Source organism: Poecile atricapillus, chromosome 9, assembly GCF_030490865.1.
Source record: "Poecile atricapillus isolate bPoeAtr1 chromosome 9, bPoeAtr1.hap1, whole genome shotgun sequence".
NCBI lineage: Eukaryota > Metazoa > Chordata > Aves > Passeriformes > Paridae > Poecile > Poecile atricapillus.
In genome coordinates this window covers 8,549,377-8,575,556 of record NC_081257.1, presented here as the reverse complement: position 1 = coordinate 8,575,556, position 26,180 = coordinate 8,549,377, and the positions used below count along the sequence as shown (strand labels likewise).

At 60.9% G+C, this 26,180-nt stretch overlaps 4 protein-coding genes across 8 annotated transcripts; all 4 read right to left on the bottom strand.

The window, feature by feature from the left end:
* Positions 1–907: 907 nt before the first annotated feature.
* On the bottom strand, positions 908–5,819 carry TUSC2 (tumor suppressor 2, mitochondrial calcium regulator). 2 transcript variants are annotated; one of them, XR_009278294.1, is made up of 4 exons: positions 5,556–5,819; positions 5,186–5,306; positions 3,397–3,596; positions 908–3,291 (listed from the first exon to the last, which is right to left on the bottom strand). XR_009278294.1 is itself a non-coding variant. In XM_058845100.1 (3 exons), the coding sequence occupies exons 1-3, from the start codon at positions 5,705–5,707 to the stop codon at positions 3,531–3,533; spliced, it is 339 nt and encodes a 112-aa protein (XP_058701083.1). In that variant the 5' UTR covers positions 5,708–5,819; the 3' UTR covers positions 908–3,530. The 2 variants fall into 2 exon arrangements, 1 of the variants encoding a protein (XP_058701083.1); XM_058845100.1 differs by having other exon boundaries at positions 908–3,596.
* A 205-nt stretch (positions 5,820–6,024) lies between these two features.
* On the bottom strand, positions 6,025–11,360 carry RASSF1 (Ras association domain family member 1). The gene is made up of 6 exons (XM_058845300.1): positions 10,968–11,360; positions 9,992–10,113; positions 7,674–7,778; positions 7,309–7,597; positions 6,740–6,855; positions 6,025–6,634 (listed from the first exon to the last, which is right to left on the bottom strand). The coding sequence occupies exons 1-6, from the start codon at positions 11,215–11,217 to the stop codon at positions 6,488–6,490; spliced, it is 1,029 nt and encodes a 342-aa protein (XP_058701283.1). The 5' UTR covers positions 11,218–11,360; the 3' UTR covers positions 6,025–6,487.
* A 488-nt stretch (positions 11,361–11,848) lies between these two features.
* On the bottom strand, positions 11,849–22,527 carry ZMYND10 (zinc finger MYND-type containing 10). 3 transcript variants are annotated; one of them, XM_058845294.1, is made up of 12 exons: positions 22,389–22,527; positions 21,745–21,853; positions 21,099–21,215; positions 19,948–20,001; positions 19,703–19,855; positions 17,620–17,708; positions 17,232–17,332; positions 15,795–15,967; positions 15,378–15,503; positions 13,532–13,653; positions 13,213–13,338; positions 11,849–12,580 (listed from the first exon to the last, which is right to left on the bottom strand). In XM_058845294.1, the coding sequence occupies exons 1-12, from the start codon at positions 22,481–22,483 to the stop codon at positions 12,496–12,498; spliced, it is 1,350 nt and encodes a 449-aa protein (XP_058701277.1). In that variant the 5' UTR covers positions 22,484–22,527; the 3' UTR covers positions 11,849–12,495. The 3 variants fall into 3 exon arrangements, 2 of the variants coding, with proteins under 2 accessions (XP_058701277.1, XP_058701278.1); XM_058845295.1 differs by lacking the exon at positions 11,849–12,580 and adding an exon at positions 14,672–14,787; XR_009278310.1 differs by lacking the exon at positions 11,849–12,580 and having other exon boundaries at positions 13,312–13,338; positions 13,532–14,787.
* NPRL2 (NPR2 like, GATOR1 complex subunit) lies at positions 22,510–26,128 on the bottom strand. Of its 2 annotated transcripts, XM_058845296.1 has the most exons (11): positions 25,996–26,126; positions 25,753–25,844; positions 25,113–25,281; positions 24,784–24,892; positions 24,373–24,509; positions 23,989–24,086; positions 23,866–23,902; positions 23,618–23,711; positions 23,426–23,543; positions 23,082–23,224; positions 22,510–22,780 (listed from the first exon to the last, which is right to left on the bottom strand). In XM_058845296.1, exons 1-11 carry the CDS (start codon positions 26,065–26,067, stop codon positions 22,713–22,715), a joined length of 1,137 nt encoding a protein of 378 aa, XP_058701279.1. In that variant the 5' UTR covers positions 26,068–26,126; the 3' UTR covers positions 22,510–22,712. The 2 variants fall into 2 exon arrangements, with proteins under 2 accessions (XP_058701279.1, XP_058701280.1); XM_058845297.1 differs by lacking the exon at positions 25,753–25,844 and having other exon boundaries at positions 22,511–22,780; positions 25,996–26,128.
* Positions 26,129–26,180: the final 52 nt, after the last annotated feature.

Genomic DNA, 26,180 nt, shown 5'->3' with positions numbered 1-26,180 from the left:
TCACAGAGCCAGAGAGCCACAGCCATTGCCTTGTGTAACCTCGCCAGGCTGTACCACCCTGCACAGCCACACAGTCCACTTCTATGCCACCAGGATCCATCCATCCCTCCTGGGTCTGGGGTCGCTCTGGATGAATGAGCCAGAGCCTCATCCTCCCGAGGCTGGAGGGCTGGCAGGACACCCTGCACCACTCACTCTCATGACAGCTTTCATCAGCAGATCACTTCCAAGCCGGCTTGCTCAGAGGAAATGATGAAAAGTGACGGTGGCTGCAGGAAAACACTTGCGGGACTGTCGGGGACAGGACCTGGGGAACAAAGTGAGATCACACTTGCCCCACGGACAGCCGCCAATGCTCGAGGGACGGGCGGCATCCCAGCACAGGGTCACGCCGGCTCCAGAACGTCAGGCCCCCGTGATTAATGAGGCACTGATTTGGCAGGGAAGGCGAGGAAGGCGAGGACAGGCGGAGCCTCCCCCCCGCGGGGCTCGGGCGGAGCCATGGGAAGAGTCAGCCTGGGGCTGGGCTGCCAGCGAACCCCAGCTCCTCTGACCTCCGTCCCCACACCGGAGGGGAGACAGGCCTGAGCTCCAGCCTTCGGGAATGAACAAGGAAATTACATATGTTTCACATTACTTATATACTTTAGGTATATATTTAAAAGATGTCACAGCAGCTACAAGTAGAGAGTCACAGCCTGACAAAGCCACCAACTCCTGCCAGTCTCGTGTGCCAACTGGAGAACCTGGAGAAATGGCTGTGACTCAGGGGTCCTTCACCATCAGCTTGGCCACATGTGCACAAATACCCCCTTCCCACAAAAACAGGGGGCTCGAAATGCCAGCAGCAAAGTCCACCTCCCCTCAGGTACAGCTGCCTTCCCCAGTAAGACAGCTCTGGGACTTGTGAGCTCTACAAATAATTTTATTGAAATTTAACAAAAGTGGACAGATGCACTGGGAGGAAGGACCGTAAGTAGTGTACATTTCCCAAACCCATGGGTCCTACCCACACCCTAGAGGAGCAAGGAGCCTAGTGTCTGTGAGTACGATTCTGCTACACATCCACACAGGAAAGCACAATGTTGCACAGAAATTGTAAAAAAAAAAAAAATCAAAAGGAAAACTTTTTTTTTTTGCTTGCTCCAACACCACAGTGGACACAGATACTATTTACAGTGACCTTCACATTTTTAAGATCCCTCCAGGTGCTCCCAAGGCCCTGCTGTTGCAGGATTGCTGGGGTCCTGGGGGCTGGCTGCTGTGGGGACCAGCCTGGGAAGAAGCAGGGCAGGAGATGCAGCTTGTTGGCAGCCTGCAGAGGTTCGCTGCCACTCTGGTGACACTGAGGGGGTAGAAGGGTGGGAGAAGGCATGGGTTTTAGGGGAGCATGTTTAATACGCTGGGGGAAGGATGGGCAGCCTGTCAGAAAGGACAAAAGCATCCTTGCTAAGCTGATCACAGTCTCTGCCCCCTCCCCCAGGTTCGGGCTGTGCCTTGCCAGCAGATTTTTGGCTGGTAGCCAGGTGAGGGGCTCCCCACTGGGGCAGGCAAACAGCACCAAACCCCCTCCCCACTCCTCCTCCTCCTCCTCTTTCCTCCATGCCCAAGGCGGGGTCAGTGCAGCTTCCCCTGCCTTCAAACAGACCTGGGGCAAGGCAGCACCGACAGTGTGGCCATGGTTTTCTCTCCTCTTCCTGGGACAGCAGCTCCTGCTCTCCTGTGGAGCCCAAGGGGTGCCCTTCCCACGGAGCTCCAGCCAGGGAGAAACTCAAGAGCAGGTGGTGCAAATAAGAAACACTTCAGTGACGGATTGTTTTAAGACAAGACTCTTTCAAGCAAGCAGAACAAAAGATGACGAAAGAAGTGCCCAGCATCACAGTGTAGACGAGCCCTGCCCTGCCACTTCCATGCCTGGTGGCAACCAGCACATCCATTTCACCCTGTGTGCTCGCTCCTGTCGATGGGAACTGCAGGTGGAGGGACGTGAAGGGAAGAGGTGGTGACAGGAAGACAGCAACAGCCACATCGCTGTTATCTCCCTGAAGCCGGGAATGTGGCCCCGCGCCCAGGCGGCTCTCGGCGGACGCGGGGATGGATACATCCAACTTAGACACCGACAGGGCTGGCAGCCAAGTGCCAGCAGCTTAAATTAAAAATCGAGGTAGCAAACATCTGAAGTGCTTAGAAAGTAAATAAGTTCTGGAAGGAAAGAGGAGGAAAGCCGAGCTGGCTGCTGTGGGGAGTAGGCTCTGACCCACTTTAAAGCTGTGCCTGCTGCCGGTCCTCCTCTGCCTGCCCGGTCCGGGCACAGCCGAGTGGGGAGGCAGCAGCTCCTCATGCTGCCAAGGGGCATTTGGGGTCAGGCCTTTCCCCCAGCAGCTGGACACACACAGGGGTGAGAGGCTCTTCAGTGCCGCCAAGACCTCGACATTCTCAGGTGGGAGGAAAGAGGAGAAAAGAGCAGGACCTTCCGAGGCGGGGCAGAAAGCCTCCCTTTAAAGTGCATCACATTTCTCCTCCTGCCACCAGCTGGGATGCGGGAGGAACCACAGTTCACATCGCCAGGGAGATTTCCAAGCCGGGGCAGGTACGCTGATTGATTGTTTTGGGGGCACAGGGAAGGAAGAGAGGATTCCTTTCCTGCTTGGCTCAGTTGAGGCCCAGCCTACAGGGAGGTATCTGTTCAAACAGCAGCGGGGGTGAGGAAGCTGCCCGGCAGCCCAGCCCCACGGCAGGCGAGGGATGGTGCTCAGCAGGAGCCAGCGTGACAACGGAGGAGGAAAGTCTGCTGCAGAGCTGGGACCTTACTGCCACCAGCAGTGGCCAGGGACTGCAGAGATCTCCAGCAGGCAGCAGCAAAGCCAACCTCCCCAGTGCTGGCATAAGCAGGGAAATGCAGTTTTCCAAGAAGTGGGGGAAGAGACCGAGGCCTAAGAGAAAGGCATCTGATCTCCATCCCCTTTCCAAGAGGAGAGCAGCAGCCAGCCTGATGTGCTTTGAGACCCCCCAGCCTGCCCTGTTTATCCTCCAGCAACAAACCCACACAGGGGAGTGTCACATCATACCGGTGTCAAAGGGACATGCTGCAACACTGGCCATCTAACCTGCGGGCCCCAGGGACTTCGGGGTGCAGGGCAGGGCATTACTGTGCCCTGGCTCTCCCTGGGCCGCATACCTGAGAAGCAGGGGATTCTCTCTGGTGAGAAGTGCAGGCTTGCTCTCCCTTTCACAGCTCAATCACAGCAGCTTGTTTGCAGTTCCAGTTACCCATCAAACGTCGGCTAGAGGCTACAAAAGGTATTTTAGTCTTCTGACTCAAGCGAGGATGTTTTTTAAGCAGTCGTTGCACAGAGTCACCCATCTCCTGCGAGGGCCTGCTCCATCCTGCCTCACCTCCAGGTGAGGGGAGAGCCACTGTCCCGCCACATTCCTGGAGTCCTCCTCGGTGGGAACACGATGCAGCCTGGCCCGGCGAGGCTGGGGGCGGTGGGGCAGGGCCTTCCCCCGCAGGCAGCGATGTCTGGGACTCACACCTCGCAGATAATCACTGGGAAATCCACGTGAATGCGAGGATGCTCTAGTTTCACTATGCCCTAAAAGAAGAGTCAGAGTGGTGAGCAGAAGGGACGGCCAATCAACATCTCCGAGCCCTGCCAGTCACCCAGTGACAGAGAACACCGTGCCCTCGAGGAACCGGAGGGCCCAGGGTCCATAAATCGCCTGTGACACCAGGTACGCCTGAGCAGCAGCACACAAAGCACCAGCACTTTGCCCTTCGCACTCGTCCCTGGAGAGCCGAGGCCGGCACGGCTGGCTGCCACACATGGCAGGGCGAGAAAGGAGGGAGCTGCTCTGCCAGGCACTGCCTGTGCAGCAGCTGGTGCGTGACTGGCAGATATTGGCTGTCTGGGCTTTTCATCCGGCACCTTTCATTCACGGGATTTAGAAGAATGAAAAGAGCTCTCTGAGAGAACGCAGCCGGGGCAGCTGGCGCACAAGAAAAGCGGCTTTCTGTGCAGAGGGGAGGCTATGAATGCACGCTCCCTCCACACCAGCCACAGGAACCGTTCCCATGCCCCGTCCAAGCCTTCTCCTGTTTTAGCACCGGGAGGAGCTGCTGGCAGCTGGGGGCTGGGGCAGAGGGGGGAGCGGGTGCTGGGCCTGCACCCACAGAACCAGAGTAAAGCCTGTGCTAGAAAAGGACTGTTCAGTGCTGGTACCTGCTCTCTCCAGCTCAGCTAAGCTTTCCAACTGGGTGAGTTTCAACCCACATGAACGAAGAATCAGTTCCACAGGCCAAGCCTGCCTCTGCTAGAATGCCAGCCCAGGAAGCAGCACCAAATCCTTCTGTCCATAACTGCCTTCTCAGCACTCAGAGGGGTCCCATCCTGCTGAGAGGCTCCCACTCCTCAGAGCACACTGACAGCTCACCCTAGGTGCTCACTACAGCCATGCCTTTCTGCTTAATTAAGATAGACTCTTATACGTGCTTTCTCCAGCCCTGGTTTGATCTGCCCTTTTCTCCATTTATTCCCCATAAAGATTCCCTACATGCAGGCTCTCCTGCCCCTGCACCATGATCCTCACTTCACATCCCAGCCCCTGCCCAGCTTCACACCACTTGCTTATTTAAAGAGGAGACTTTTCCACTGAAGAGCAAAGCACAGAGCTGTCAACACTGTTGAGCAGCTGGAGGGGATGTGCGAACTCATGTCAGCAGCTGACAGGCTCTGGCTGCTGCTCCCCAACACAGGACCTGTCCCTCCACAGTGACATGACACTGGCTGAGGCAGCACAGCCCCCTACACCTCGTGAAGGTGCTCGGTAAGGTGACACCATGGCCATGTAGGGCTGCCTGGCACTCTGTGCCCCACAACATACACCCGGCTCAGCTATCTTCCCCAGCCTCGCAGTTCTGAAAGGCTCAGGCACTACTTCTCTCCAAAAAGAGCAGCTGGAGGGTACCACCAGCTCTCTCTTTCCTGTCACAGCCTCAGGTGACAGGGGTGTGAGCCAGGACACACAGGAATCATGGCTCTGAGGCAGCAGCTGGGGGGAGGAGAGAGCCTCCACCTTTCCAGCAAGAAGATGCCCTGAGGGAAATGGCTCCTGTAAAGTCCAGACTTCAAATGTCACCGTGGCGCTTTGCGCTCACTTTTCCCCACCCTTCTCGGCACATTACCTGAGGTATCAGGTTCTTGTGGATCCTCTTCAGCTTGGCGCGCTTCCTCCCGTTCTTGGTGACGATTGTCTCCTCGTAGAACTCGTGAGCAAGATCCCCGTCCTCATCGTAATACATGGAGCTGCCGAGAGGAGAGGGGAGGCGTTGGCATGAGAGCCTGCCGGCCCTGCCGGCCCCCTGGGCCCCGAGCCAGGCCGGGGGCTGGGGCAGGCCGGTCCCCGCTCCCCTGGGGAGCTGCAGCGACCACCCGCTGCCGGCTCGGCGCTGCCGGCGGCTTCTCCCGACCCCCGCGCCGTGCCTGTGCCGTGGCCGGCGCAGCAGCAGAGCCCCCCCCGGCCCATGACAGCCGCCCCCCGCGCCCGCGCCTCACCCGCGGCGTGTGAACACGAACGGGGTGGCGGCGCGCGCGGCCCGCGCCCGGGCCAGGGCCTGTTGCCCGCCGGGGCCCTCGGGGCCGCCGCCGCCCGCCGCCGGGGTGGCGAAGGGCCACAGCCCCCGCGACTTGGAGCCGCTGGCGCCCATGGCGGGGGCGGCGGCGGCGGGAGCGGGGCTGGGGGGGGGGAAAGGGACGGGGGCGGCCCGGAGCCGCCCGGCGACACCGACCGAGCGCCGCCTGCGCCGCCGCCCGCGCCACTTCCGGCGCCCGCGTCACGTGACACCGGAGCGGGGCGCGCCCTCCTCCCCGCCCGCCGCCGGCAGCGCGGGAGCCAGCGGTTCGAGTCCCGTCGCCGCCGCCCGCACCACGTGCGAGCACACCCCGATAGCCAGGAGAGTTCCCGTCCTGTCCCTCCCCAGCCCAGCCCGCCCCGCCAAGGACACACCGCACACCAGGCCTCGTCACCAAGATGCCTTTATTGGTGATTGATGCCCTGCTCTTCCCAGGGACACTCACTTCTCCGGGGACACTCGCTCCCCCCATATCACTCACTCTCCTGGGGACACACAATCCCCCAGGTGACACTTGCTCCCCCCAGGACACATGCTCTCTGGGGGACACCCACTCCCCTGGGGACACGCAATCCCCCAGGTGACACACGCTCTCTTGGGGACACCCAATCCCCCAGGGTACACTCGTTCCCCCCAGGACACACGCTCCCTGGGGACACCCACTCGCGGGTGACACTCGCTCTCGCTCCCACCAGGAACCCTCACTCTCTGGGCCAGCCCCATGGGGGCTGTGACAGCCCGGTGGGTCCGTGGTGCCCCGTTCCACCCCCCTCCCTGGTGTCCCCACCCGCCGGCGGGCGAGGCTCCTGCTACACTGGCGGCCTCGGGCGCACGTGTCGCGGTCACGTGTCGCGGTCACCCCGGCGTGCGCGTGGCCAGCGCCTCCTGCATCTTCTGGCGGCAGCGCGCGTAGCGGTGCCGCAGCCGCCGCACGTGCTCCTCCTCCTCCCGCTGCAGGATCAGCAGGAAGTTGTGCAGCTCCGGCAGCGTGAAGGCGTCCCACTGCAGGCACGAGGGCTGCCATCGCAACGGGGACCGGGAGCGTCCCCCCACGGCCACCTCCCCGGGCAATGCGGGTGCCGGCCCCCTCCCCGTCCCTGCACTCACGTTCACCTCTCCGGTCTCGTTCTCCTTCAGGATGAAACTCAGCACCTTCTCGCTAGGGCCGGCCAGCAGCCGCAGCCGCAGGGGCTGCTCGTCGTCACCCAGCTTCCGCAGGTACACTGCAATGGTGGCCACGTGTCACCGCGGGGACACTGCCACTATGGGGACACTGTCGTGGGGACACTGCCGCTATGGGGACATCACTGCTGCCACAGGGATGCTGCTGCTACCGGAACATCACCACTACAGGGGACACCACTGCTGGCTGCCATGGGGGACACATCCCCCAGTGACGGGTGACACTGTCACCAAAGGGGAATACTGCTGCTACAGGATGCCGCCACCAAGGAGGTGCTGCTACCTAAGGAAAGCTGTCACTATTGTCACCACTGCCATGATATGGCCACCATGGGGGACCCTGCCACTACGGGGCCACCACTGCCATGGGGATGCTCTGCCACCATGAGGGACCCTGGGGACATCACCACCATGGAACTGCCACCACCCAGGGGACACTGACAATATTGGGACACGGCCACCACTGTGAGGACAGGGTCACCCTGCGGCACTACCTTGCTCATCCTTCTCAGACCTCTCGAAGAGGGCGAACTTTCGGGGGTTGTCGATGACGGTGAACTTGCGGAGGAGGGCGTCGATGACCTCGCTGGCACGGGTGTGCGAGAGGATGTGCAGGTGCTTGACGGTCCCCTTGGGCAGGTAGAAGGACGTGCGGCGCTTCACCCCCTGGGGGTGCGGCCGCCCCGCCTGCAGGGAGGGGACCCGCTTGGTGGCCGGCACCGAGACAGGGCGAACCAGCTTCAGCTGCACCTTGATGAAGCCAGTGTAGGAGCCGTCCTTGTTCTACGAGACACCGGTGAGGGGTGAGTGGGGTCGGGGCAGGGCACCGTGACCCCCCGGCCCTGTGCCGACCCCATACCAGGCTCATGAACAGGTTGCTGTTGATCTGGCTGTTGTACTCCTTGATCCGCTGCTCCACCTGCGCCTGGTCCAGCTCTGTCTTCTCCCACTCGCTGGGCTCATCCTGCGTGAACAGCAGCCGGGTTGAGCGGCACTGAGATCGGGAGGGACCGTCCCGCCTGCCTCGGTGTCCCGGCGGTCCCCAGCCCACCCCGCAGCCCCGGCAGATGCGCGGGCGGTTGCGCGGGGTTGCATCAGCCCGGCTGGCGCTGAGCTGTGCTGTGCCGGGGACGCACAGCTGAGCTCACCGCCGCCCCAGCCCTGCTCCGGGGACACCGGCACCGGCCGCCCCCCAGGCGCCCGTCCCTGGGGCTGCAGGGCCGTGTGAACGCACTGCGAGGACACCCGGAGCCGAGCGTCCCCTCCCGGCACCCCAGATCAGAGAGGCGTCCCCAAGGCAGAGCGCCGGCAGCCGCCAGCCCGGCACCAGGGCGTCTGGGCAGGCTCTGCCCCCGCGGGGGACGCCCTGAGATTTGAGGCAAGAGGGCCGGGCTGGGGGTGCAGCCCGCCCTTGCCGCCGGCACCCCACTTCAAAGTGCTGGCCCCGCACACGGGGGACCGAGCGTCCCGGCTCGGCGTCCCTGCCACCACTAATGAGTATTTACGCGGAGCTGCCACACAGCGCTGCACGTGTCCCCACGGCACCGAGGGGTTCCAGCCCCGACACATGCATGTCCGCCCCACAGCATGCAGGCACTGCCGGACCCTGCGGGGGTGCCTGCACGATGGGAACAGCTGTGAAGCTGCTTGGAGAGTTTGTTCCCGCACCCCCAAAGCTGGGAGCAGCTTCAGCCCTGAGGGATCTTGGGGTGCCCGTGCCAAGCAGCGAAACCCCACTCGCCCCACGGTGCCTCGCTCACCCCACATCCAACCGGACGGGGCCACCGTGTCCCACGGCACGGCCGTGCTTGACCCCACTCCTACCCCACGGGAGGGCCAAGCTCGCCTCAAGAAAAGACCACCCACACATCTAGTTTTCCCCAAGCACCGAGCCCACCCTCGCCTGCTCCCCAGCACCCAGGTAGGGGGAATGCGCTCCCGATGACGTCACCCGTATCCCCCCTGACGTCACGGCCCGGGACCGACCTGGCGGCGGCGCGGGCGGCGGCCGAGGGAGGTGCGGGCGGTGTAGAAGAGCTCGGGCTCGGAGTCGGAATCCTCCTGGCTGCAGTAGCCGCTGCTGGCCGTGCTGCCCCCCGTACCCCCCGCGCCGCCCCGCCGCAGGGCCAGCGCCGCCGCCCCGCAGCCCCCGGCCCCGTCGGCCCCCGGCCCGGCCACGGGCACGGCGGCGGTGGCGGAGGGCACGGCCCGGCCCGCCCGCCCCGCAGCCCCGCCGGGCCGGCGGGCACACGGGCACACCCGGCCCCGCGCCAGCCCGGCCGGCCCCCGGGCCGGGGCCCGGCTCGGTCCGCTCCCGGTTCGGCTCAGCCCGCTCCCGGTCCTTGGCCCGGCTCCGCTCAGCCCGGCCCTTGGCCCGGTTCGGCTCTGCTCGGTCCCGGTCCCTATCGCGGCTCGGCTCCGCGCGGTCCCGGTCTCAGTCCTGACTCGGCTCCGCCCGGTCCCGGTCTCAGTCCCAGATCAGCTCCACCCGGTCCCACTCTCAGTCCCGGCTCAGCTTCGCACGGTTCCTATCGCCGTCCCGCTCGGCTCAGCCCGGTCCCTGTCGCGGTCCCGGTCCCGGCCCGGCTCAGCCCGGTCCCTATCGCGCTCCTGTCCGGCTCGGTTCGGCTCGGCGTCTACCGCGCCCTGCCCCGGTCCCGGCTCAGCGCGGTCCCCGTCCCTGCCCCGCCCCGGCCATGGGGTGACGCGGGCCGGGGGCGGCGCGGCGGCCCCGCTTCCGGCGGTGACTTCACCCGCGCCCGCCCGGACACGGCTTTGCCCCGGCTGAGCTCGGCTCGGCTCGGCTCCGCACGGTGCTGTGCGGACAACGCGGCACGGGCACGACACAGCTCGCCAGGGCACAGCACAGCCTGACTTGGCACAGCACAGCCCGACATGGCACAGCACAGTCCAGTACAGCCCAGCATGGCACAGCATAGCCTGGAATGGTGCAGCCTGGCATGGCATAGCACAGCACAGCCTGGCATGTCAGCCTCACACAGTTCAGCTAAGCCCGGCCCAGCCCAGCAAGGCTTGGCACAGCCTGGCATGGCACAGCCTGGCATGCCATGACATGGCCTCACATGGCACAGCCCAGCATAGTCCCCCCAGCCCAGCAGAGCCCACAGGTTTGCCACCCCCTGCCCAAGCTCTCCCTCAGACGGGCCCAGGCCCTACCACGTTGGTGTCCTTCTCCAACACCTGCTCGTTGCCATCATCCTCGTCACCAGCACCTGGGGGGCCACTGCAGTCCAGCCGCACCAGGGCCCGGCACCGGTAGTGGCAGGTGAAGCTGCAGTCTGGGGACAGAGACAGGAGCAGTGTCACCGCTGTGCACAACCTGGGTGCCAGGGCACTGGTGCGTGGTGGGACAAGGGCTGGCACATGGTGACAGTATCAGCTGTCTGCTCATGCTGTGCCCAGGGGCGCAGCGGCAGCGTCAGCATGGGACACAGCACTGTGCCATGTCCTGGCTGACGCTGTGCCTGTGCTCCCTGCTGGGCTGGCCAGCATGGGATGCCCAGTGCCTGGTACTGGGATGCCCAGTATGGGCACCCGTGTGGCTGTCCATTACTGGAATGCCCTGTGTGGCGGGATGCCCAGTGTGGGTACCCAGTACAGGGATGTGTGGTGCCAGGTGAGGGTGCTCTGTACGGGGCTGCCCAGTGCCTGATGTGTTTGGTGGCAGTTCCTGGTGCCCAGAGGCCCAGTGCCTGGTGCAACTGCCCAGAATGGCGATGTCCAACTTAATGGAAGTGCCTGGCACCAGGATGCCTGGTGGGGGCAATTGCTATTGAGATGGCTGTACCCAGCCCGGTGCCGGGATGTTCGGTGCCTGGTGGGAGTGCCCGGTGCCGGGATGCCTGTGCCCAGTGGTGGGACGGCTGGTGCTCAGTGAGGGGGCCCACTACGAGGATGCTCGGTGTCCTGTAGGGGTGCCCGGTTAGTGGGATGCCCGGTGCCCGGTGGGAGTGCCCAGTGGTGAGGGTGCCCGGTGGTGCGGATGCCCGGTGGCGGGATATCCGGCGCTCGCTGGGGGTGCCCGGTGCTGAGGAAGCCGAGTGGCAGGGTGCCCGGTGCCTGGCGGGGGTGCCAGGTGCCGGGATGCCCGGCGGCGGGGGTGCGGGGGCCCGGGGCGCGGCGCGGTACTCACGGCGGCACTGGAGGCTCTTCCTGCCGCCGCCCCAGACGAAGTCCCCGCAGAGATCGCACCAGGTGTGCAGCCCGCGGCGCCGCGGCTCGAAGCGGTGCCCGGCGCCCGGTGCCGCCGTCAGCCGCGGGTCAGGATGCGCTCCGGGGCCGGGCCGGCGGGCAGGGCTGATGCGCAGCGCGTTGGCTCGTTCCAGGCGGCCCCGGCCCGGCCGCGGCTCGGGCTGCAGATCCCGCAGCTCGATGAGCTCCATGGCCCGGCGGCCGCGGGCGCTGCTCGGCTCCGGGGCGGGGGCCGGCACCGGGCCGGGGCCGGGGCCGGGGCGGGGACCGGGAGGGGCCGCCCCGATCGGGCACCGCGGGGAAACTGAGGCGGAGAGGTAGGGGGAACGGCGTAATGCCCCGGGCTCCCGATCGCCAACTCCAGTCCCGGCGAGCCCGGCGGGGCGGGCTAGAGGCGGGGATGAGGTTCCCGGAGCCGCCGCGGGGGAAGGGGGGGCCCGCTACAGCCGCTCCGCTCTCTCTGCCTCTTCTCGCAGGAGCAGGACAAACTGCGCTCCTGCCTCAGCTTCCCAGTGAGGAAGGGGCTGGAAGCACCTCTGGCAGCGGGTGAGAAGCAGACGGAGATCTACGGAGAGCGTTCCTGCTCCTGCTGGCTGCAGCCCTGGACGTGCAGCCTGGGTTTGGGGTGAGGAGTTTATTGAGCTCCGAGCATGGGCTGCTCAGCCGAGGCTGCAGCTGGACCGAGATGGTTTCCGGCCTGCTGTCGTGGCTCCTGCAGCCTCAGCCTGGGTGCAAAGCCTGTTTTTATGTGTCAGGGATTGTCCGGAACCCCATCAGGAAAAGGACATGGCCAACCTTTCGCAGCTGTGCTCAGACCAAGGCTCCAGCCCTTTGGCAGCAGCTGCTGACCAGTGCGAGGTGGGGATGCACCCCAAGGCACCCCACCAGTAAACCCTGTTTACTGGTAATGCTGGTGGGCAGGGGGCCAAGCCCTTGTGCTCCCTTCACATCAAGGGAGAGGAAATGGGGTGAATCGTCCCTGCAAGGTGGGAGATGACAAATACCCAAGAAACTCTTTCTCACAGCAAGATGCTCATGCAAACCACATCCTCTGCTCCGCACGCTGCTCTAACGATGGTACAACAGAGGCCTTCTCACTCCCCGCCCCAGCTGCAGTAAGGTAACCACAACCTTATAGGCTTTTTTGGTTTCTCTGGGATTTCTTTTCTTGCAGAGGGGAAAATGGACACACGCCTCTCACTGTGTGGAAAGGAGGGGAGGAAGCAGCTTATCATCTTCAGCTAGGGAGAGAGAAAGCAGAAACCAAGCAGCTGTGGGATGCACAAGAAGGTTTATTGGAGAAGGCAGCATGGTGGGGTGGTGGGAGAGGAGAGGCTGACCCCTGGCTAGTGCTGCCTGGGGCTGGGAGGCAGAAAGGGACTTTTCCAGCTTCTTTCCAGCAGTGGGCTGCACACCGGGGGAATCTCTGCCTCTCTGAGCCACAGGCCAGATGCCAGACACCACTTCTCTTACAGGTCATCCACACTCCTCAGCACCTCGGCCATCAGGTTGCAGGCAGGCTTGTGCTTCTGCCAGTGCTGGATCTGGCATGCCCTGCAGAGGGGGAAGCTGCTGTCAGGGGCAGTGGAACCACATCTATCCTTGGCATCAGAGCAGCAAGAATGACAAACTGCAGCACCATACCCCTCTGGAAGCTGGGGGAGAGCTGATATAGCCCAGCACGAGATCAAGAGGGGGCTGGATGTGGCCCTAGTCCTAGGGGTTAAGAAGGTTTAATGCCAGACCTTGCCAGATGGTTCAGGACCAGAGATTTAATTTACTGCCACCATCCCAGCTGCCACATCCTAGCCTGTCACCTGCACCCACAGGGTCATGGGTGCTTTCCACCAAGGTGGAGAGGAGGGAAACAGTGTCACCATGGAAAACCCAGCCTGTCACTGCTGTCACTGTGGGCAGAGGCAGCTCAGCACCTTACAGCTGCAACACAACCCCCAGTAACACCTCCTCCACCAGCAGCCCAGCACATCAGCCTCCCAATAAGATTTGGAGAGGTACGTGGTCAGCAGAGAGCTAGTGGTTCTGAGCAGTGGTGGGACCCCTGGCTTTCCTTGGCCCTCCCACAGCATTCTGCAGTGAGATCTGTGGTGCTCTGGGGAGCACTGAGGGGCTGCAGGGGGGCCCGGGGGGGCTGCAGGGGCCCCAAGGGGGTGGCAGGGCTGCCTTACCGTGTGCAGTACCACTCGTTCCGGCAGCGAGAGCAGCGCTTGGCTGCTTCTGCACCACACACCCTGCAGCGGGGCTTGTCAGGGGCCAGAGCCTCCATCATGTCCAGGCTGTAGGTCTGTGCCCACCTGTGCAGGCAGAGAGGGCTGAGGCTGCTTACAGGGAACTGCTGACCGGCAGTGAACTGTCCCCGTTGCACCCTGCCACTGAGGGGACATCTCCAGCCAGGGCCACAGACCTCTCTGTCCCCCCAGTGCTGAGCTCCAGCCCTGCTAGTAGGGATACTGCCCCCCCCGGGCACTCTGCATACCAGGGCCTCACCTTCGTGCCTGGAGCTTCAACTCCTCCTCAGTGGGGCTGAAGGCATGCTTCACCTGGTGCTTGGCAATGGCCTCCCACTTCCCCGAGTTTTTCTTGAGGATATGGTCCCAGATGACAGGAACCTGATGGGAGAGGCAGGGCAGGGGAAGAGGTGCTAACAGCCTAAAAAGGTGCTGTGGTTTGGGGAGAAGGCAGCCAGCCCTGGGCACAAGAAGCATGGCCCTCCAGGAGGGCAGGCAGAGGTGCAGAGGGTGTCAGGGTGTGCTTTTGGAAGCAGGAGGGGAATGGAAGTGGGCAGTGGGCATTGAGGTGAAACAAGGCAAGACCTTTGGTGTCCAGCTGGGAATGAGTATTCAGCCTTGAGGCCTGGGCTGCTGAAAAGAAAGCCCTGGGACCTCAGCACCCTGTGTGTGGCAGCAGCGTGAACCCCACGCTCCAGAGCCGTTTGTCTGAGCAGATTTTTCCGCTCGTCACGTCCCTGAGGATGAACACCCGGGGAAGGGCTGGCCAGCGCAAAAGGAAACGTCTCGGCCAAGAGCAGCGCGCTGAACTCCGGCTCTGGAGTGGATGATGCCGCTTCAAACAGCGCTGCCTTCTCCAGCAGAGTAAAAATAGCCAAGGAAGGGGAGGAGGCTGCTCTGGGAGCAGCCAAATGGAAAAAGGCCTTTCCTTAGCTTGGCTCAGCAACAAGGAGTGAGTTCACCACTCTCTGGGCAGAGAAGGGAGCCCATGTCTGTGCTTCCTGCTGTGCTCCCCGTGCTCACCCCCAGCCCTTGGCAGGGGCAGGAGCAGCACAGGCACAAAAGCAGAGTTATGGAGAAGGACAGCAGCCTGGGTGAGGGCTGGAGCAGGTCCCCAGCGTGGCAGCTGCCTGTCACTGAGCCACCAACACACTGGCAGTCAAGGCACGTGGCATGAATCCATGTCCATCTCTGCCCTGCTGCCATCCCCAGCCCCAACACCTCAGCTTGCCAGTCTGCAGCTCCCCCAGCTCCAGCTCCCAGCCTGGGCCATGCCCCCAGCTCAGCCACAGCTACCTCTGACAGGGCACATCACCCTCCTCCCAGGCCACACAGCCAGCTGCAATGGGGACAGCATGCTCCCACTGGGGACAGCCCAGCCAGCCACTGCCCAACATACCCATCTCCTCCAGGAAGCGGTGTGGGAGCCTCTGGCAGTGGCGAAGAGCCTCTGTGCTCCCAGTTCTCCTCAGCAGACTCTGCAGATCTGCCCCCACACTCAGTTTCTCCCCTCAGCTCGTAAGAAGGCAGTAGAAACACATAAAAACACTTTTCTCCAGAGATTACCATTGCATGGATTAAAACCCCCAAGAACGTCTTGGTTGTTTAAAGAGCTTCATGGCCTAACTCCCAAAGGCCCAGACACCAGCTGGGACCAGTTTAACTCCAGACTCCATCATCATGTCCCTCTGTACACAGTGTGCCAAACAGCCTCAGACCAGGGCTGTAAAAGGGGACTTCCCTGGGGAGTCCAGAATTCAACAGGAAAGCAATGATAAATGTCAAATGAAGAGTTAATTGTCAAAACAAACCAGTTTGCCATCCCAGCTGCCATCCCAGGGGCTCAGTGTGACCTGGAGAGCCGTTTATAACCCAGCATTTATGCCTTTAGATGTGATTGCTTGGCCACTGCAGGGCAGGACAAGGCTCTCACATCAGCCACAGGCAGCTTTGCTGGCAGTAAGGGCATAACTGAAATGGGTACTTGGCTGCTTTTCCAGGGCATCATCATTCCAGAGCTGAGCTTGGTGGAAGAAAAAAGGGGTAGGGAGCTATAAGGCTTAAACCAGAGTGTCTGTACAGGTGAAGGTAAAGCCATGGGATACCTGCTCCAGGATGAGATCCTTTTTGGGGGGAGCAGGTTCTGTCACTGCGAGGTAACTCAGAAATCTCTGCATCTCCACCAGGTTGGGCAGCTGGTCAATGAGGACATCTGTCAGAAATGCACGGAGCTGTGGCCACGGAGGGGGAGAGAAGAGTGAACGGAGAGAGGTCAGGACAAGGGAGTCAGAGCTGGGGATGCAGCAGGGCAAGAGAGGGATTTGAGGGGCAGTGGCCAAGAGACCAATGGGGGTCTCACGAGGTGCATGCACAAACACAAGCTTTGCTGCTGATGGCTACAGTGACAGATCTGCTGTTCTCCCACCTCTGGCTCCTTGGAGCTCACAGTGAGGATGGGAACAGATATCTGGAGGTGCCCAGCACTGGTGAGGGCCCAGGGCCTTCGTGCTGCTGGGTCCTACCTTGAGGAGCTGGCTCCTGTTGAAGCCATCAAAGCGGTATTTGCGCTGGCACTCGGGACTGAGCAGGAGGTTGAGCAGGGCAAGCCACACCTGCCCATCGAGTTTGGTCATCTTCACCTGGTCCTCAGCGGGCACCACATGCCATGTGCCATTCTCGAACTTCTTGAGCTTGCCTGAGGGACAGAGGAACCAGAGAGACACAAGTGCTGCCTGAGGGAAGACAGCTCAGAGAGGGGATGCCGGCCTGTACTCACTGCCTCGCTTCACCCTCTGCTTCTGCCTGCCTCAGTTTCCCCACTCTTTGCTCCACATAGCAGCCTACTTGGTATTGAGGCAAAATATTAGACCATGAAAAGCAGAAAGGACATGTCTTAAACCAATAGTGCTGTGGCAGGAACAGAAAGATTCCCAAGACATCTCCTTCTGTACTTGGCCAGGAGTCTAGAACACTGGTGGGAAGTGGGGCAGCCCATGCTGCAACAACAGGGTGGCTGGAGAGACCCATCTTGGGGTATGTATGGCCACTCTTCTCGAGTTTCCTCTGCCAGGCAAAGCCAGAAGCAGCATGAATATAACAGATATGACAGCTCCAACAGCTACTGTGTGGCTCTGGGGGACGGAGCAGGATGTGACCCTGCATCTGCACAGCCTGGAAATGCCTTTGTGCTCGTCTCTTTCCAGTCCCTCCCTCAGGGCCCTGGATCAAAGCTCCTTCTCACACCCCAAGCACACAGGCAGGGAGAAGGGATGTGTTTCATGGCTGGAGGAAGGAGGAAAGCTCCCGTATCCAGCTGGGCTGCTCTCAGCAGGCACAGCCACGTGCTTCCCAGAGCTCTTCCTGCTCTGCCCGTGCTGTGACCCCCGGTGCAGGGCTGGGGCAGCGCAGGCTCCCACGCCCCAGGCTGTGCCCCACCACAGGGCAGGCAGTGGGAGGCTGGGGGGGCCTGGCTGGCTGAAGGGTGGGGGACAATGGGCACAGCCTGATCCTGGGCCTTTGGCAAGAGTGAAGCTCAGGGACCAGCAGCAGAATCAGAGCAATGTTTACTGCCTGGGAGAGACCACGTCTGGCTCTAGTGAGTGCTGCCCCAAAAGGTGCAGAGAAGCTGGGACAGGCACTCTGGTCTTTCTGTGTCCAGAAGACTCCTCAGAGGAGCACGTGAGGCTGGCAGAGGTGCTACACTCCAGTGCTGGCTGTGATCACTCAGAAGAGACCCAGCCCTGTGTGAGGATCAGCTTTTGGGAGCACTGCTGGGCCCCCAGCCCAGCTGTGCTGCAGCTGCTCTGAGCTGAACAGCTTCAGGCAGGGAGCACTGAGGAGCTGGAGGGGAGGATAAAGGGGGAACAGCTCTGCAAGGGCTCCTACAGCAGATCCCTCCCTGGATGCACATCCCAGCACACCACCATGGTGCCCCAGAGACCATGGGATATGATCCATACCTGCTTCCCAGCAGCTCCAGGGGCAATGCTCCACCAGCTCAACAAGGAGGCAGGGCAGGTTGTGGGTGTTCAGCATCCGTGTCAGTGCACCCAGGGGCAGACTGGAGATATGACAGAAGGGAGAAAAGGCACTCACAGATTAATGCCAGAATTTGTATCTACAATGCTCCCTGAGGCAGCTGGGAGAGGCAGGAAAGAAACAATGATCTGAGTTCCCAGAAGTACCATGGAGCAGGGTGGAGTGCTGCTGTGTTTGCCTCCCAGGGCACAGTGCCACTGCCACTGGGGACATAGCCAGCTGCTGAAAGGGGTCCAGGCACCCACTGTGACCCCACAGGAATCCCATCTGGAGAGCTGGGCACATCCTCTGCTGCTCCTGGGCACCTACCTGTCCACCTGGTCAGTGATGAACCGTAGCACAGACAGGGCCTTCAGGGAAATCTCAAACTCCATCATCTCTGCCTGCTTCTGCAGCTCCTGTGGAGGGACAGGATCAGCCTTGGGATTTCAGGCCTCATTTCCCAGGAGCTACAGGGAGGCAGGCTGTTGACTGCAGTGGTAACCACAGTCTGGGTAGGAAAACAGCCTTGAAAAATAGTTTCTTCTCTCAACTGTGCCAGCACTGCCTGTTTGCCAGCACAGCCACAGAAGTGCTTGCAGCCCTCAGTTGCTCTTCCTTCATGTCCCTGCCTCTAACAGGTTGTGGGTAGCTACTGGCTGCACTGCTCCTGTACAAGATCACCCCCTGAAAGAGCATGGTCCCAAATTTTGCCTCTCTCTTTCTGGGACTATCTTGTGACTCGTGGCCCTGCGGAGACCTGAGAGGGTTGAAGGAGGGGGAGCTGCACAATCAGCAGAGGAACTAGAGGAGGAGGAGGGAGAAACTTGGCCCTGGTGCAGCTGCAGTCCTGTGTCCACCCCTCCTGGATCTGCCTCTTCTCTCCAGCTTGGGATCAGCCAACTAGAATATCTGCCTGTGGTTATTCCAGCCCACAGCTGTGCCATGCTCTCCAGCCACCCAGCCTCCTTCCCACCTCAGCACAGACACTCCACTCATCCCCCATGACAGCTTGACCACCCTCTGACTCAGCCTCTTTCGAGACCACGGGGAGGGCCATTCTGAGAGGTGCCAAGTCCTTCTCTCTGGCTCAAGCAGAGCTTCTCTCCAGTCCCAGATGCAGCTCAGATTTGGTGTGCAGAGCACTGACCTCAGCTTCTTGTATTTCTCCAAAGAGCCACTGCAACAGTTGCCTTCCAGATTCCTGTGGTAAGCAACTCTGTGCTCCCTGCGCTGGTGCCCCACAAGTAAGCGAATCTTGTGGGCTCTTCCCTGCCCCCTCCCTCTCCAAACTGCCCTAGTGAGGTTTGTCCTACAGCTCCTCCTTGTATCCAGACCTCATCTCTGCTGCCTTGAAACAGGGATTATCTTTTGCCTGTGCTTCAAGGGGACAACAGAACGGGGATTACCACTGTACACAGTTCCGAAGGACAGCAGGCTCCACAACACAGGAGATGGCAGGAACAGCTTTTTCACAGGGGTTATTGTACACAGAGCCAGGAGAGGCTGGAATGAATCAGAGGAAACCAGGCTCCCTGGGAGATGAGTGCTTTTGAGAATCCTATTGGCTAGAAAAGGTCTGGGATTTTAAGTTCGTGTCAAAGCAGTAACAGAGACACCCCTTCCCCTCCCCAGCTGGGAAAACATTTCCTGGAAAACATCCCTATTGTGCTCCAGATCCCTCCACTTCCTTCCCCTTTCTGAAAGAGAAGTATGTGCTTGGGCAACAAGCCAAAGGATGGAGGCAAGGGGAGGTTCAGGCTCTCCCTTTAACCCTGTTCTTCCAGATACTCCTCCTGATGTGCAGTTCCAGGTGCTGAGAAGCACCAAAGGCAATGACAGTTCCTGCTCTGGGAAGGTGTGTGCATGTGTCAGCCTGGGAACACCTGACTGGGAAAGCTCTGGGATTGCTGCTGGCCCAGGCCAGCTCAGAGGAGGTATTTCTCAGAGAATAAAGGAAGCTGGGGGAAGCACATGAGGACAATTCCTGATTGTTAGGAGAACTCTCTCATGGTTAACCCTGGCTGGAAATAGTGGCAGCCTGACCTAGGGTGGCTTCCCAAACTTCAGGGAGAGATATCCACACAGTTTCCAAGAGCAACAGCAAAGGGCCAAACCCCTCTACTGAATATTTTTCCCATCAACTCTCCAGCATGTCCCACCGCAGAGCTCTGAGCATGTCCTGCAGGCAGCCTCAGGCTGGCACTGGTGCCAGAGAGGGCAGAAGCCAGGCAGCAGAGTAGAGGGAGGTGGATGCAGCCACAGGCACAGAGAAGCACCAGACACCCTCTGAGGTGGGCAGGAGGTGCCAGGGTTGCAACCCACGAAAAGGCCTCCCACGTGCCTCCCTCTGCAGGCTGCCCACATTCTTCACCACACACGTCCCCAGGGAGCTACAGGACTTCCTCCTCACCTGCATGGATGAGGGGCTGGCCAGATGCTCAGCACGAAGCTCTGCTGAGGTCACTGCTTGTGCCTTGGTGCTCCGAGCTGCCAGCAGAATCAGCTTGCGGTGGCAGTAATCAATCAAATCCAGAATGCTGTCCTCTGCTGACTCACAGATCTCCTTCACAACCACAAAGGTTTCACACAGGGTCAGTCCCCACAGTCTTCCACCCCCAGGGGCTTTCCATCTGAGGAAAGCTGAACCTGTCTCACCTTGTAAAAGAACACTGTCTCCAGGAGGTTGATGATGGAGGCTTCGTGATGCAGCTGTGGGAGGAGAATGGCAAGAGTGAGGTAACGGTGGAGCAGCACCAGGAACATGGGCACTAGGACAGGGAAAAGGGCTCTTCTGAGAAGCTGCTTATGTAGTTGTGGCCAAATACTAGTCCAAGAGAAAAATACAAGTGATGCGACCTTCAAAACAACTCCAGTTCATGCAGTTCATATTAATATTTATGCTGACATGCCTGTGATACTCCAACATGCCAATGGAGAGCCACACTCCCCAGCAGGCAGGGCTCTTCAAGGCTCTGCCTGTGCTGCAGGGGCAGGACAACCACTGCCCTTGGGCAAGCTGGAGGCTCTGGCACCAGCACAGAGCCAGTGCCTGAGCTGGGACAGTGCTGTGCATGGCTGTGCTTCTCCTGGGCCCTGGGACTGGGACAGACAGCCTTGTCCGTGACTGGGAACTATGGGATGCTTGCCCTGGGGCAATCAGCTGCTCAGGGAAGACACCACCTTGCCCCCTGAAAAGTGTTACCTTGGACTGAAAATGGGTTAAAACTTCCAAACCTCATGCAGATTTCTCTTAGGTCAAAGGCTGCATCCCTCTGCAAGGAAGCTCAGATCAGGAGATCATTCCCTTGCCAAGAATGGCCCAAGGGACCACTGGTCTCAGGAACTCAGCAAGAAAAAGCCACATTTTTGTTAGTCCAGAGGCACATAACTCTGGAGAGCCTCTGGCTAGAGAAAAACAGTGCTCAGAGGGGGGAAAATACCCCAGAGGTATCACTGCCTGGGAGCAGGGGCAGCACTGGGAACCACAAGCCACGAGCACAGCTGCCTCCAGGAATGGCTTTTGCTCCACCCAGCAGCTCCTGCAAGCCCCTGTGCAGGATGAGAGAGGGGACAGCTCTCCACAAAGCCAAGCTTTCCTGGGAGTGAGACCCTGCCCCTCCTGGGGGCAAGGGCACGGGCTTGCAAAGGCTTTGGGAAACCAGGCACCTCCCACTGTGTCCTACTGCCCACCTCAGCCTGGTGAGATGCAAAACCTCAGCTCTGAGACCTTCAGGGTGACATTTATTTTCAAGCACAGCTGTGCCTGACCCATCTGCAGGCTCTTTCCCACCATCCCCTCTACTCACCACCACGTAGATGGGGAAGGTGCTTCTCGGCTTGAAGTCCTCCAGCCGGCACAGCATGGGAAAGATCTTGTGCTTCCAGATCTCCACAGAGATCAGCTCCCCAATGAGAACAGGAATCTAGACAGGGAAGGGATGGGGAAGTGAAGCCTTTCAGAGCAGTGCTGCAGGGGGAACCAGTTTGTTGCTAATGGTCAGCCACACTGGAGTCGCCCAGGGAGGAGGGTGGCCTTGGGGAGCACTCTGTATTCTTCCAGCTCAGAAGCAAGCAGCTTCTCACAACAGGGCAGACCTCCTGGGGCTGCAGAGATGGAAGGTGACCCCAAGGAGCTGCACAGGTCCAGGCAATCTCACGCCCTGGGGCTGGGACACCTCAGACACACATCAGAGATCTGCAGCCGGAGGGGCCGGTGGATGAAGGAGGCAAAATCCACCTCCAAGAGAGAAACCAGACACCAGAAATACCACAGCCTGACCTTTAATTTTTAAAAAAAAACAAAACTGGCACACCACCAGTCAAACATCCTTTCCAGAGACACAACAGATTCTTCGACATTTTATTCCAAAATTGCACATTGCCCACAGGACAAGCCCAGCTGGAGGCTGAAGGCCCAGCGAGGGGATCACTGCTGCACCCAGGGAGGCTCACCTTGGCATGGGTGACCAGCAGCTCGGTGAGGAGCTGCTCCTGGCCTGCTGAGGCACTCAGGATGCCGTGCATGTTCAGCTTCTCCACATACTCGTGCTGCCGAAGCCATCTGTGGGGCAGCCAGCGAGGACATGAGTGCCACAGACCTCTGGCCACAGGCTCAGCAAGGGCCCCTCGTGCAGGGAAACCTGCCCTGTAACCCCCAACCCCACACTGTGCTTGGAGCCTGGGGCCACAGCTCCATTGGGGCAGCCCTGCCCTCACTAACACCCTCACTGGGGACACCACAGAACCAGGGGGAGCCTCTCCACCACCCCTACCCTCACAGACCCTCAGATCTGGGACCCTTCCTCACCCTGGGCCCTCCAATCTCTCCCAGTCCTTCCAGGAACACTCCAGAATTGCAGCCCCTTCTCTCACCCCACCCCGACCCTGTGGGGTAACTTCAAAACCAGGACTCCTCTCTACCCTAAACCTTCTGAGGACCCCTCCTTACGCCCACCGTAAACCCTGGGAAGGCCCCAGAACTGGGTCCCCTCCTGTCCTCCAACAACCTCGAAGGGGACACCCCCAAACTTAAAGCCTCTTTCATGTTCTCCCCACCCCAGACACCCCGGGGACACCCCATCGCCGTGTCCCCGCACCCCTGCCCGCCGATGTCCCGCAGCTCGGTGCCCTGCAGGGCCCGCACAAACGCCTCGGCTTCGGCGGGCGGCAGCGGCTCGGGCACGGCGGCCATGGCGTCCGCGTCGCTGTGGCAACGGCGCCGCCGCTACCGCCCCCTGGCGGCGCGGAGGACTCGCTGCGGGCCGGCTGCGGCAGCGGCGAGGGGCGGCCTCTGGCGCCCCCTGGCGGCGCGGAGGAGTGGCCGCAGCCAGCGGGGCGCTCCGGGGACACCGGGGCGGGGGACAACGGGGGACACACAGGGGATGCTGCGGGACACAGCTCTAGTGAGGGCCATCGCTGCGTCACTTCCAGCACACGATGATGTTGGGGTCGTTCTCCAGGCGCTCATCCAGCTCCTTGTAACTCATGCCTGGGGAGTAAGAGAGCAGGGTGTTAATAGGGTGTGAGTGGGGTGCCTGGCAGCGGTGTCACAGGACTGGGTAGAGTCCCCAAGCCCTGCCCCTGGCAGCATGGGCTTGGCAGCCTGGCTTGGAGAAGAGCCTGGCCCACAGCACCCTCCACAGAGTCCCCTCCCCACAGTCTGAAGGCTCCCAAAGGGGTGAGAGTCCAGTACCAGTGCACAGCTGTGGGCAGGCAGACATTCCTGAGTCTGCCATCAGCCCTGGGGCCCACACAGAGCAGGGGATCGTATGGGTCCTACAGATCCGTACCGGTCTTGCAGCAGATCTCGTCGTAGCTGTGGCAGCCCGTGTACAGCCGGGCTGGGTGGCTCCGCTCGTCCCGGGCCACCTTGACTGGGTATTTCTGGAGCCGCCGGATAAGGCCCTTCATCAAACCAAACTGGATAAGTCGCCTGCAGATGAGGACGGAAGAGACTGGGGCCACAATGCTCAGGTGCCAAATGGCCCAGCTGCCTACAGTCCCATCTGTTCCATGTGCCCCACCACTGCGTCATGTTTCCTACACTACACAGGGGTTGAGTACTTCCTGCTCACTCTCTCTGCCACCCCCAGTGCCACCACTGCCCTCAGGGACCGATCAGGAGGGCTCTGACCTCTCATCCACCCTCTGGAGCTGCAGGGTGTAGCGGGAGATGAGGTCTCGCACGGTGGTGCCAGGGCTCAGCCCACAATACAGCTGGAAGACGTCCCTGAGGCTGGCTCGTTTGTGCCCTGCAAGGACAAGTCACCAGTCAGCTGCCCTGTCCCCCTGCTTGGGCCAGCATCCACAGGTAGGGTCACTGTACCTTGTTTGGTGACATAAGACAGACACTCTTCCTGGAGGCACTTGTCATCCACTAGGTCCTGGACCTTCGGCGTGGTGCAGTAGACATTGGAGTACTGGAGGGTGATGGAAAACCAGCTCTGCTCAGCTGTGGCTCTGAGAGACAGGCCTGACCCACTCCAAGCCTGCTGTTCCCCTCCACAGCCACCCTGATGGCACAGCCACTGCCCAAATCCTGCTCACAGCCCCAGGCACTGTGGCTTGACCCACCTGGAGTATGGAGACAAGTGTGACAACCCCGTAGTACCTGCAGATGGACAGGAAAAGGTAAGAGGCGCTCTCTGGCAGCACCCACCCCCCTCCTCGGGCTGTCCAGCCCCTCCAGGCACTCACAGCAGGTTCTGCACAGCGATGCGCACCAAGTTCAGCTCCACATCGGCTTCTGCCGAAATCTTCTGGACGTGCCGAAATCCATCAATGTAGGGCAGGATCTGGGAGGGCAGGAGGCAAGAGTTTAATTAAAGGGCAGAGAGCAGTGAGGCACCACCCTGAAGCCCAAGCAGCTCCTTTGCATCGGGGAGCACCTGGGATGGGCAGGGTCCACCTTCAGGGGCCCTTTAACCTTTAACCTTGTGCTGGTGAATGATCTGCTCACAGGCCCAAGCACAAGATGAGGGCAGCACCAAACCGTGCTCATTAACGTGGTTATCTCCAGGACAGCCCAACTCCCCCGACGGTCTGGAAACAGATCCCCTTCAAAGCGTCAAGCACACAGACCTGCTGTGTGGTGAGATCCCACTGGGAGTTGAAGAAGTCATCCTTGTCTTGGGTGAAGACAGGGACATCGTACTCCTGCACGATGGGGGGGTCTGGGCGCTGCTCAATCACCTTCAGGTGGATGGTGTTTGACTCATCTGCCCAGGAAAAGGGGAAGGCTCAATCTCCATGGAAAACAGTTCTCCCTCAGGAGCTGGCAACCATCAATCCCAGGACACCACAATGCCACACAGAACAAGGTGTTTGCAACCCTTAACCCCATCCCATCCATCCCTTGGAGCCAGGCAAGGCAGGCTCAGGCACCCCCAGCTCCAAGCAAAGACAGGCAGGGAGCTGCTGGAAACAGGACAGAGCCAGCCTGGGCAGGGAATGGCCCAGCTGTCTCCTAGCACTGCACTGTCCTGGCCATACCTATGGGCAGTGTGCACTTCCCTTTGGCATTCAGCTCCTCCAGCAGGATGGTCATGATGGGAACCAGCTTCTGTTTACTCTCCTCATTGGAGATGAATCCACTTTCCAGCTGAAGAGAGAAGAAAGTCAAGTCAGCTCCTCCCCACTGGATTACTGGCTACAGGAGCCCAGATCCTGTTCTCCTTTAAAACTGAAGTGATCTGTAGGAAACCAGCACAATCCTCTCCTCACTGTAAAACCAGCCCCTGTCCCAGCAGTGCCCCCCAACATGCTCCAGGACACTACTGCGGTGCCCACGCTGTGTGGGGTGGATCAGGAGGCAGCCTCACCTCGAGGGTGGTGAGGTAGCCAGCCAGCTTCTTCACAATGGGCTCCAGCGCGCAGGCCTTGGCTCTGGCGTCGCACACAAAGCCCAGGTTGAAGAGCAGAGCATTCCGGCTGTACTTCTTGTGCTCGATGCACACGGGGCAGCCGATCAGCTTCTTCTCCATGGCCGTCCTGCGGGGAGACACCTGTGACCTGCATCTACGCCCTCAGGAAGGCTCGAGTCCCCTACAAGGATGGTTCCCAGTCGACTCTGGAGGTAGGGGCTTCTTTATATTGTAGGAAAAAATGATGTCTAAGCCCTACAAGCTCAGAGTGCAAATCACAGTGTGAAGAAGGAGGGCAGGGGGTAAAGTCAGCCCTCAGAAAAGGAAACAGACTCCTTTTGAAACCAGCACAGCTCTCCTGACTGATCTGACTTTCCTGTATTTAAGGCTGGTGGAGCAACAGATGCAGCACCAGCCACCTCCAAAATGTGCCCACCCACCCTCTGCACGGGTACCTGGGGGCACCGCAGTGACCCTGCTGGCCACGGGGCCAGGAGCCCAGCGCGCTGGCACTGCCACAGCACCGAGCTGTGCTCCGCACCGCGCCCGGCGGGACAGCGGCTGCCCGGGGCAGGCCCGGAGCTCTGCCCGCACTCACACGGTGATCAGCTTGTTCTGCAGCTCGGGCTTCGTGATGACATACACCTGGATGGTATCAAACAGCTCCCGGGAGATGAAGTCCTCGGGGACCTGCGGTGGCACAGGAGGCTCCGTTCCAGCCGAGCCCCGCCGCTCTCCGGGGAGCACCCACCACCACCCCGTGTCCCCTGCCCCACGGCCCAGTCCCAGCCCCACCCCGCCGCGGGCAGCCGCTGCGGGTCCTGGGCCGCTCGTCCCGCACCTGGTAGGTGATTTTGGGCCCCAGGGTGGGGTGGAACTCGCTGAAGAACACGCACTCGATGCGGCCACCCATGGCGGGACGCGGAGCTGCCCACAGCCCGGCCCCAGCCCCGCCGGCCACCGTAGCGTCGCTCCCGCTGAATCACACGGCAGCGCGGCGGGGGCGGGCTCTCATATTGAGCGACA